This window comes from Odontomachus brunneus, unplaced genomic scaffold, assembly GCF_010583005.1.
Source record: "Odontomachus brunneus isolate Ranch 3 - 2012 unplaced genomic scaffold, Obru_v1 Obru_scaffold_138, whole genome shotgun sequence".
Lineage (NCBI taxonomy): Eukaryota > Metazoa > Arthropoda > Insecta > Hymenoptera > Formicidae > Odontomachus > Odontomachus brunneus.
In genome coordinates, this window is record NW_022639588.1 from 449,015 (window position 1) to 461,757 (window position 12,743).

The 12,743-nt window shown below is 31.8% G+C and overlaps 1 protein-coding gene across 2 annotated transcripts in view; it reads right to left on the minus strand.

The window, feature by feature from the left end:
- LOC116850238 (sphingosine kinase 1) overlaps positions 1-12,743 on the minus strand; it is a 79,990-nt gene that overhangs the window by 12,704 nt on the left and 54,543 nt on the right. For both annotated transcript variants that reach the window (XM_032828276.1, XM_032828275.1), the window contains exons 2-3: positions 9,986-10,337; positions 1,162-1,533 (exon numbers count right to left, since the gene is read on the minus strand). In XM_032828276.1, coding sequence (XP_032684167.1) covers positions 1,162-1,533; positions 9,986-10,337 — 724 coding nt within the window. The remainder of the gene's footprint in view (positions 1-1,161; positions 1,534-9,985; positions 10,338-12,743) is intronic.

The following is a 12,743-nucleotide window of genomic DNA, read 5'->3' on the forward strand; positions in this document are numbered from 1 at the left end:
TATCACGGGGGATCGATATCAATCACAATTAAACCGTCTGAATGAAGCATTGTTGGAAAAAAGGCCAGCAGTAGCCAGCAATCGACGTAAAGTCATGCTTTTGCACGACAACGCTCGACCACACGTTGCCAAAGCCGTCAAAGAAACACTGATGCAGCTCGAGTGGGAAGTTCTCCCGCACCCAGCGTATTCACCAGACTTAGCTCCTTCGGACTATTACTTGTTCCGGTCGATGCAGCACGGCTTGGTGGATACACACCTCAGAAATTACGAGGATGTGCGAAAATAGATCGACGAATGGATTGCATCAAAAGACCAATCGTTCTATCGTCGCGGAATCTACGCGTTGCCCGAAAGATGGGAAAAATGTATAACTAGCGAGGGAAAATACTTCGATTAATGTATTTTTTGCTTTTGATGTCGAAATAAATGAGTTTTTTAAACAAAAAAAACGCAGGAACTAAGTTTACCACCTAATAAATTCTGCTTAACTTTACCATTTGTTTTTTAGTAGTGCAGGAATGCACTGTCAGTAGAGTTTATCTCGTTGAGGAATATAATAAGTTTTTTAAAAGTAAAATTTACTTCTTAAACATGTAAATAGCACATATCAAACGAAGTAATAACAAATTAACAGAATGTCGATATGTTTTTCGACTATAAAATTCTATAGTAATTGTTGCTATATACATAAAATTCTCTCGATGTAGAAGAATCAATGATCAGGTTTAATGAAATTATGTAACGTTTAATGAAATTAACATTGAATTAATTGCATACAAATATACTCGGGCATTCGGACAAAGTAAAATTATTAAAACAATCAAAAAATCGAAGCATTCCAGATGTAAACCAAGATGCTGAACATATCATGCAAACATTTAATGTATATTTTATACTGCTATTGTGACAGCACAACGTGTTTATAATATATTTGTTTTAAGTGATGTCAATTTATTACGCCATATTTTCAGTCAAAATTTTTACTCCTAATAAAATAAATAGCAATATTAAGTCAATATATCATGACAATTTTCATGATATCCAATGACTTCTTTTATATAATGATAAACTTCTTGCTGTACGAGGACGCTATTTTGCGCACTTGTGTCAGTCACTGAGCAGATAATATATTTATTCGAGACCACTAAATGCCCATACCTGTCCAGCTCATCACCATAACTCCGCGAATGTGACAACGTGCTTTCCGTGGCGCACTCCTTGCGACAGATCTTGCCGTTTCCGTTCTCCATCGGCGATACCCTGTTGTTGCAAGGCACATACGATATCTTGCCCTTGTACGTTCTCAATCCTATCAAGCGCGCCACACTCCACACGGTGAATCTTTGGCCTCCGATCGCACGCAGCCGTTCGCTCTCAATGTCTATGTCAGCTATGAGGCCCCAGCCCACCGAGAGAAACGAGAAGAGAATTTGATTCCTGGTCTCCACGCGCACCAAATCCATCGGCATTCTCTTACTCTTGACCGCTGACAGCGCGCTGATCAGCGTAGGATTGCGGTCGTATGGCTCCCTGAAACATTATTCTATTCTCTTTTTTCGTGCACGAAAACAGTCTTGTTTGATTGTTACAATGGAGGTCGGGAGGCGGCGCAATTTATTTACCACTGACATTGTTTACACCGTTTAATATGCGCGCGTATCAATTAGTAATTTTATAGTAAATTATCTTTATTTAGATGGTGCGTATGTAAACGATGACGTATTAAATTGGTCCGATATCTTTCATTCGTATTATATTTTGTTTTAAACTTTATTTTGAACAGTTTTACAATTCAATTCGGAGCGCAGCCAACTGTAAAAGAATAGATGAATATTTTTTCTTTCATATAGCCTAGTACAGCCGGCGAAAACGTTGCAACAAAGTTTTTCTATTCAATACGCTTTGAGACAAAGTAAAATTATTAAAACAATCAAAAAATTTTTATTCTCGTTTTGAATCTCGTCAAATTAAAAAAAAATTAAAAAATTCGTTTTAATTTCTTTTAATATGACATTGTGTTTGAAAAAGTCTAAAAGATATTAGGGAAGTAAGCTTTTACAATATATATTATAAATTTTTCGGGGATGACACTTCTTATATATATAAATTTAAATGGCAGAATCCCTTAAAATATTCAAAAATTCTCTTTTAGCGCTCTTATAAATAAATAAATAAATAAATAAATATATATATATATATATATACATATACATATTATAATATAAATATAAATATATCTTTATTTATTTATTTGTAAGAAGCGCCAAAAGAAAAGTTTTGAATATTTTAAGAGATTCTGCCATTTGAATTTTTTCGTAGAAAATTCTTAAAAAAAAGAAATGTACTTAATTTTTCTAATGATCTATGAAATGATCCTAAGCTCATAGGTAGGATCATATCTATAATATGATCCTACCTTTTTTCTGTCTAATAAATGATGGCCCATATTCAAAACGCGCTTACAACGATGTTAGCACACTGACAAGTCGTTTTCAATCAATCGAATGGCTTCTAAGCTACTTGTCAGTGCGCCAACACTGTTGTAAGCGCGTTCTAAATACAGATCGATATCTATAAACGATCTTAACTTCATACTGATATCTATAATAACGGCTGAAAAAAAATAAAATGCGAAAAACATGTTTTCCACGATATTTCGACATTAGGAAGAGACGAAGACGGAAAGAAAGGAAAATAAAATTCTCCGGAGATAATATTATCAATTATACGTTCGGATTGTCACTAATCACAATTAATTTTATTTAGGGACTGCTAGATTTCTCCCGCTATTCTATTAGAATCTTTAGAGAATAATGAGTAAAAATTCGTTCATAAACTATTTTGCAAGACAATTACATATTTTTTAATTGGTGTTTTTTTCATATTTTACATTCATATAATTTTTTGAATTCATTCTTCCCAATTGTTTATTTATTTGAATATTTTAATACACGTATTTTTCAATTCAGCAATTTTTTATGTTACTGCAGAGTCGTAGACAGAAAGATTTGTCCATAATTTTTTATTTTGTTTATGGACTCTCCGTCTTGTCCAATAGAAGAATTCGTTTTTTAATAGTAAAATTCTTCCACTGGACAAAACAAGATAAAACTTTACAAAATTTACAATGTCTACATTGTGAAATGAGTGACACTTTATTGAATAAAAATTTGAAACAGTAGTTGATAGATAATTCCGCTAGTCGTGGTTTTTTTTTTTAACAGAGATAACCACGAGTTATACCAGAAAAGAATCCAAACATACTAAATAAAATTCGTATAAATATGATTGTCTTCTACGGTTCTGATGTTGATCCTGTGGGCAACAGGCGTGCACTGTTCTAAAAAGAAAGAGAGTAAAGAAAGATAGCACAAAAAAATAATCACGTATTACTCTGATCCTCACTTTGTGCTGTATAAAAATAAAGTGGCTCAACACCTCTCAAGTACCCAAAACTATCAAAAGATTAACACTAGAATACCTGATGAAGTCACTTTAACTTTAACTTATTTAAGATCTTCTTGCTATTGTCATTTTTGTTTCTTGTGATTCAGGAAAAAAATTGTTCGCGGCTTTTAATTATTTTTAAAGTAGAATACAGTAAAATAACGGGAGAGATCGATAATATTGAGATGAATTATTTTATGATCTACCTTGGATATATAAGAGAGTAATTTTGACTATTTCATCGTCAATGTTATAAGGACAGTATATATAAACTATTACTTAAGATTTTAGTTTTTTAAACTCGATGAAGTTTATAATTTGTTCTGTGTTCATTCAGCAATCTTTTTGCACAACACATTCAGCAATCTTTTTGCACAACACATGAGAAAACATTGTAATAGAAATGATAACAACATTTTTTAATATTACACCATACAAAATTATGGACAAAATTTCTATTTACTTAAAAATGTTATGCATGTTTGTCTTTTTACTATAACATTATTGCGATTACTTCAATTGTTTTTATATCATACATCAAATAGATCATCAAAGAAGAATGTTAAAAAGTCATTTTTGTATATGATAAACATACACACACAAAGTGCGCTCTGGATTTTCCATTTAATGTCCGCTATATTGAATTGACCATCTTGGATTTTATGCCTTTTTTCCAGTATCATCCTCATTTATACTGAAGATTCTCAACTCAATTATTTTACATCCTCTTTAATTATAACATTTTCATATCAATTGTTTTATGAAGGACTATGAATCCAAGTTTTCCATATTAGATCCACTAATTTGAAACCCTAATATGTTATGTATTCGATTCATAACATCAAAACCGTAATAATTGATCTTAGAAATTCGATATTACCTTTATTTATATATGAATCTTCGGTTGAAAAATAAAGCAACTATGATTTATTGTGTGATTCTTGATTTACGTGATTTTCCCCAAACATGTGGTGATTTTTAGATGTTCCCTGAATTTCCAAGAAAAACCACTATGGTTTTTACAATTATTCAAGATATATGTGATCTAATGCAACTCGAATTTTACTTGCGACTCGAGGTAAAAAATCGCACTTTTCCGACATCCTCCTTTAAAATTAGCACTTCAAAACCTACTGAACAACGAGAAGATATTTGAATTCAACTCTTTAAATCACGAATTTTTCTGCAAAACTTTTTCCTTTGTTCAATCGATATCTGGAGGTTTTTGAGGTCACTAATTACGAATTTGATGTCAGTTTTTGAAAATTCAAGATGGCGGATCCAATATGATAAACGACAATTTTAAACACTGGATTTTCATGAAAATTGGTATCGCTATCCTGCGCTATCCCAAAGATTTTTTGCATCGCTGATCACGAATTCAAAATCATCTTTTTGAAATTCAAGACTCAACTATTCACAGACTCAACTTCACTCATTTACGAAAAGAAATATAACTTATTTTGGTATTTTAGCGATTTTTGGTATTTTAGCTCGCCATATTGAGTTTGCCGTCTTGAATTTTTGAAATTTTTGAGGCGTCATCATCTACAGCTCAAAAAGCATCAACCAAGCCATTTTTTCCATACGTGTACTTTGCAATATTTTTGGCAAATGAATTTTTTTAAATACCAATAATTTACATTAATTTGTTTATGAATAATTAAATTTGCAAAATTTAATTCTATGCAGATGATTCTGTTAGATAAACATCTAAGCTTCACAATAAATACACATTTACCGCCTCGAAATCTCTAGAAATTAGTTTAAATTCGTAAAAACTGCTCTAAAAATTGCGTTTGGGAAGACGCTATTTAATGCTATGAGCGCGCTTTGGCTGTTCGAGGAGACGCTTTTTGTCACTATGAAACCGATAATGACGTCGCTCTAAAAGTAACGTGACGTCATCACTCGCGCTATTTTTCGCTATCATTCTCGAGGTGAGGCGCCGAACGCTCATAGCGCTCATAGCGTTCTTAGTTCGCTACATTGAGAGAAATGGCTTGGTGAATGACTCTATACTCGTCTTATGAAAGTAATAGGGTGAATTTATATGTGATATCTGGTTCACATATCCAATATTCTGATTACGATGCCTCATCTGATAGTCGATACCGAGACATTTAGTTGTAGGCATCTAGACAGTTTGGTAATTCTCTCTAAACGTGTGGTACTATAGATGCGATAGTTAATTGTTACTCGCTGCAACGTTTCCTTTTTCATCTATACTAATTTGTAAAGACTCGATGCTAAAAGAATGGACGCTAAAACCGTCAGATATTTGGAAGAATGGAATTTCTTAAAATATGTCGACAAATTTAGAAGTAAGTATATGAAGATTATATGCAGTAAGTATATGAAAATTATATATATAACTGTATATATATATATATATATATATATATATATATATATATATTATATATATATATATATATAAAACATTCACCAAATGAATTATATGCTGTACCAGATGGTTTAGTAAACATATTTAAGCATCACTGTAATGCTACTTAGACAATGCGCTCACCAGATAGTTTAGTATCATTGACTAAATATCTTGTTACACGATTATTCACCATACTGTTTGGTAAACCTAAATAGAATTCTGGTTAGTATCATCAGACATTTCCCTCAGTGTACGCGAATAATTATGAGTCTATTTTAAACAGACCTTATGTTTTCGTCCCGTCGAGTTGCAAAAGTATACATGTGTTATATATATTTCGGCTTATATTATATGCTATTCGCCACGTGCATACCCACACAGCAGAAATGTCCCGAATACATCACAAGGATATTATAAAGATATCAATATCTGTAGAATATTCCTATGATATTTTCGAGACATTTCTGCTGTATAGATAGCATATTTCACTTCAGCATCATCACTTTTTGACAACGAGAAGTCAACAGGTTCCCGGAAAATTGCAACAATATCATTCTTAATTATAGCTTATTGCAAGATCAATATTTTCTCCATTCCTATTAAACTTGCAATCGCAATTGAGCATTAGCGTCTCATAGCGTGTCAACGAACTCTCCGAACGCTATCGCTATTAGCCCGACGCGTTTGGATAGCAAATCTAACGCTATCGGCTCCCCGAACGGTGTTTATAGCGTTAGCATCTCGTAGCGCGATAGTGAAATCCGAACGCAGCCTAAAAGTAGTGTGACGTCATCACTCGCGCTATTTTTCGCTATCATTTTCGAGGCGAGGCGCCGAGCGCTCATAGCGCTCATAGCGTTCTTAATTCGCTACGCGAACAATTATGAGTCTATTTTAAACAGACCTTATGTTTTCGTTCTATTGAATTGTGAAAGTATACATGCGCTATATGCATTTCCACTTATATTGGCTGCGTTCGGGGAGACGCTATTTAGCGTTATGAGCGTCTTCTGTCCTTGTTTAACTTTTTATGAATAAGCAAGGACAGAGCACACTCATAGCGCTAAATAGCGTCTCCCCGAACGCAACCATTATATGCTATCCGCCATGTGCCTAGCGTGTTCTATTTCATCGTCATCACTTTCTGACGACAAGAAATCAACAAGTTCCCGCAATTAATGGTATTGCAACAATACCATTCTTAATTATAGCTTGTTGCAACGGAGATCAATATTTTCTCCATTCGTATTAAACTTGTAATCGCAATTGAGCATTAGCATCTCACAACGTGTCAACGAGTTCGCTATCGCTATTAGTTCAACGCGTTCGAATAGCACGCGAACGCTATCGCGCTATTGGCTCCCCGAACGATGTTTATAGCGTTAGTCTCGTAGCGCAACAGCGAACCATCTGAACGCAGCCAAAATAAGTGTATCATATATGATACATCATGACTTAAAGGGTTAACACGTCGTTATAATTAATTAAAGTTAACGCACCGAATTAATTTGCACACCTAATATATTATGTACATGGTATGCCCGTTACGAAGAAATTAGATAAATATAATTTCGGCATCGCGACCTCTCCCTGATTTTACTTTCTTTTATCTCTCTAAAATGTTAAACAAATAATTTGTTAGGTAAAGATTAAAAAATATAAATAATAGTAGTTTTTTCTCTCGAATCCCTCTGCATATACAACACATAAACATAGTATAAACAAAATAAGAAAATTTTTCTAAGTTTACGACTCATCTCTTAAGACATAAATGTGCAATTGATTTTATTTTAAAGACATATCAAGACGTACAAAGCTTAAAAAAATCTTTCATATAACTATTTAAACAATTAATAATAAATAACAATTTTCATAACTTTCCCTGAACCTGGTGCATAAATAATTGCGATTTTCTGTTTCTAGAAGATCCCAAAAACAGTTTCCAGTAATTAGTTAAGATTCCGTGTGTGACTTATTTTTTTAGTATTCTTCTTTATTATTTTTATAGTAATTTATACTATAAAATATCAAGTCAGCTTTACAAAATAACATTATAAAAATGAATATAATTTTAACGTAATATTTACTATTTACATATTTTATATTTTAATATTTTTTGCATGTACTAATTATAAAAGACAAATAAATATTGAATAATTATGAAGCATCTTATAATAGAAAATTTGGAAAAATTATAAAAATGTTTGTAATTTGTTTGCAATATATAAAATATATATATTTCATAAATTATATTCTTAGCATGTTCCAAAGTCATCATTGATACAATTAATAAGAAACAAAGAGAATGCTTTAAAAATATTAGAATCACAGGAGTCAAATGCTCCTTCCAGCATCCAGTTTGTCGTTTGTCGTTTCCGAGCATTCTAGTGAATAGTAACGTAACTCATTCAGAATGATCGTATTGATTTATTATTCAAAGAGAGAGAGAGGGAGAAAGAGGGAGAGAGAGGAAAAGGGAGAGAAGTGAATCTCTCTTATGAAGGTTATAGTTCTATAGTTTATAGGTTCTCTAGTTTCTTTGATCTCCTCTGAAGCCTGAATTAAGCTGAGGCAAGGTCGCATGCTCATTCAAATGCGAGAATTATTGATATGCGTTATACGGCGTGTCCCAGGCTCTTCTTCGCAATTTTTATGGGAAAGTTGAGGTAAATATAATAAACCCATACTTTGCGATATTCGCAATAAATCTCGAAATATTAATTAAAGAAAATTAGTAAATAATCATTCTCTACTATTCTGAGAGTTCTCTACTATTTTGCAAGTGATTACATAGATTTTTAAGTATTAATTAAAGAAAATTTGTGCATTATCGCGCACAATCATGTATCAATTTTCTTTTCTAACTAAAAATCTATGTGGTTATTTGCCAAATGATAAAGGACTTTTTTATTCAATTTGACCTGATATACAAGTACACAATAGCACATATCGTCACTACACATCATTTACTATATCGCATGTGATCACTCATTAATCTTCTTTAATTAATACCTCGACTATTATTGCGCAAATTATGCAAAAAACGATATAGGACTTTTATGTTTGCCCCAATCCGTTCTACGTTTCCACAAAAATTGCGGAGAAGAGTCTGAGACACCCGGTATACACAAATAACGTACGAACGATAAAACACATGTTTGGCAAAAAATAGAAAACAGGAATGTCACATCCATCTAAAAATATCACAGTTATTCGACGCGAACACATCACTATGCTACTGAAAGCAAAAAAGAGTAATAAATAAAATAGACTAGATAAAATTCTGCGCGCGAAGTAATAGCTTGCGTCACTCATGTTTTACTCAATTCTATTAACAGATTAATATCTTGCATCTACGTTAGCAAAACACTTTATGGGATGACTGATTGACGATGACTAACCCGCATTAAAATACAGAATAATGAATATATTTGACTCTTACGCGAAAAAACGGAACGCATAATTGAACCAAACTGTCGAAATCCTACGTTTCCCCGCTATTACGTTTATTTATTCTATAAATGATAAATTATAGACACACATATACACACTCATGCGATCATGTTAATCGAAAAGAAGTGAAATATAATTTTATGAGATAACTTTATAAAATACTATTGAATTTTTTTCTCAAATGCGAATTCTACAAAAATTCTATATTATTTTTATAAAATCCTCGTAAATTTTGTTAGAAATTCTATAGTAAATTTACAAATTACTATGTAGAATCTTGTAACCAAGAAACATATAGACATTCTGCCTTAACTTATTCTCCTTCCGCTTCATATGTGTTATTTATATTTTAGGAAAACAGAAATATCTATTATTAAAAAAGTTTATTATATTTCTCAACAAGATCAACTTTTCCGACAAATTATATTTCTGCATTACTATAAAATTAAATTCTCTTTAAAGACATTAGATTTAAGATTTTAAAACTATTTTTAATACTGCAAGATTTAATCTAGAAAACATGGTAAAGAATTGAAAAAATTGATTTATGTAAAAAAAAAGAGATTAAATATTCTTTCCACGTACGTCGATTTTTTCCATTTCTTCTCAGCCGACATGGTCACATGAGTATGTGTAAAACAAATTTATCAAAAAGAAAAGCTATAATATTCTTTCTGTGTAATGAAGTCTTACTGTTTAGCGTGAGCGATGGACTTCGCCAAGCCATTGCCGGAGCCGCACGGTATCACACCAAGCGGCAATTCGCGCAGAGCCTTCTCCCAGTCCGGTCTTTGAAAAAGTCCGTTCACCACCTCGAAGACGATCCCGTCGCCGCCGACCATCAGCAGGCCGCTCCACTGATAGATATCTCTTGTGCGTATGAACTCGCGGGCGTAATTAGCGTGCTTAGTAATGTGAATCTCATACGGTCTCTCCGCCTCGGACAGAATCGGATGTATCCTTCTCTGGAAAGTCTCCCTGCCTCTGCCGGACCCGGACTTCGGATTCAACAGCACCAGCAGCTTCCGATTTTCGCCCGGACATGCTGAAACGTAATTGACGATTCTTCATATTCTTCCTAAGACGTAGCTTAAAGTCATCCACTATGTGCAATAATTCAGGGTGTGAATTCTCTGGTAGAAATATGCAGTCTTCGAATAAATTTTCGTTTCGATTTTTTTCTACATTTTTTTCACTTCAAAAGTTAACTTATTGAAAAGTAATTTATTAAAAATTTTTTATTTTATTTTTTTTGTCATTTACGAATGTAAATGTACTTTTTGTTCTTTACTTTTTTCAAAATAGTGTTTCAAAAGAGTAAGTTAATAAATAATCTAGTAGATTTCTATATATAGGATATTCATCATAAATACAGGCAGAAGGTATGGTAATGTTTGCAATAAAGTGTAATGAATAATGTTAGGTACTCAGGGGATATATTCGAAATGTAATCCATTTTCTGTAACATAAAGCTCCGCTCTTTGTAAAAGAGTTTTATATGTTATATCAATTAGGATATTTTGATTTACGTTTCTGCATGCTTATATTACATTGCTTGTTGTTGAAATTGAGATAACATTACGGGTTACTCTTGAATTCTTTTCATTTTCTTTAAAATACTACAGATAAAAAAAAGTATGATTTCATTTGGAAAAGTGAAGGTGACATTAATTTTTTACGAAAAAAGTACATTATCAAAATTTGCACTTTTGCATTTTATTGCAGTTTAAAAACCGATTAATTGCATTTACAACTTTCTCACCTCTCTCAAGCTAGCAGGACCAAATGAGCAGAATCGAATGGAACCTATCGCATTTTTTAGTACTCATTTTGTACTATTTTGTACCACAAAAAAAAATTTGTACCACGTGCCGTTTTAAAAAAAATGGTGGCGCTGCTAACTTGATATCAAGCTAGCAGGACCAAAAAAAAATAAAAAAATAAATCATGGTACACAATTAGTACTGAATTTGTACTAATCTGTACCATACGAAATAAATAAAAAATTTTATATTTTCCCCTTTAAACAACCCCTCCCTTATCTAAACCTAACATAAAGATAGCAGGATCACGATTTTTTTTCACTTTTTCTTGATGGTACAAATTCAAAAACGATAAAATCTATCATTTCTTGTCGTTTTTTACCAGTTTTGTTCTCTTTATATGAAGTTAGCAGGACCACAATATTTTTTTAAATAGTACGGGGTACAAAATTATTTTCTATGGTACAAAATAGTAATAAAAATGAGTAATAAGAAACGCAATAAATATAATTTGATTCTATCGATTTAATTCTTAATAATCGAAAGAGAGAAATTTTATTTTTGAGGTTGGTTAAATGTGAGGTTGTTTTAAGGGGTAAACAGAAATATTTGTATACTTTTCTCGGTGGTACAAATTTAGAAACGATAAAATCTATTGCAATTTGTCGTTTTTCAATGATATTTACTCTGTTAGCTTAAAATTAAGTCAGCAGGACCACAATTTTTTATAAATAAAACAAGGTACAAAATCATTTTTAATGGTATAAAATACTATACAATAAGTACTGAAAAATGCAATAAATTTGATTTGATTTTACTGATTTAATTATTAATAATCGAAGCAGAAAGGTTTATTCTTGAAGCTGAGGTCAAAGTTGAAGTTATTTTAAAGGGTCGGCAGAAATATTTTTGATACTTTTTTTGGTGGTACAAATTGGTACAAATTCAGAAACAATAAAATCTATCGTTTTCTGTCGGTTTTTACCAGTTTTCATTTTGTTCTCTTTATACTAAGTCAGCAGGACCATAATATTTTTTTAAATAAAACAAGGTACAAAATCATTTTTGATAATACAAAATACTACACGATTAATGTAATTTTGTACCATTAAAAACAATTTTGTATGCCATATCCTTTAAGAGAAATCGTGGTCCTACTCACTTAATATAAAGTCAGCAAAATAAAAATTGTTAAAAAAACGAAACAAATAGTAGATTTTGTCGTTTCAGAATTTGTACCAATTTGTACCACCAAAAAAAAGTATCAAAAATATTTCTGCCGACCCTTTAAAATAACCTCAACTTTGACCTCAGCTTCAAGAATAAACCTTTCTGCTTCGATTATTAATAATTAAATCAGTAAAATCAAATCAAATTTATTTTTCAGTACTTATTGTGTAGTATTTTGTACCATTAAAAATGATTTTGTACCTTGTTTTATTTATAAAAAATTGTGGTCCTGCTGACTTAATTTTAAGCTAACAGAGTAAATATCATTGAAAAACGGCAAATTGCAATAGATTTTATCGTTTCTGAATTTGTACCATCGAGAAAAGTATGCAAATATTTCTGTTTACCCCTTAAAACAATCTCACATTTAACCAACCTCAAAAATAAAATTTCTCTCTTTCGATTATTAAGAATTAAATCGATAGAATCAAATTATATTTATTGCGTTTTTTATTACT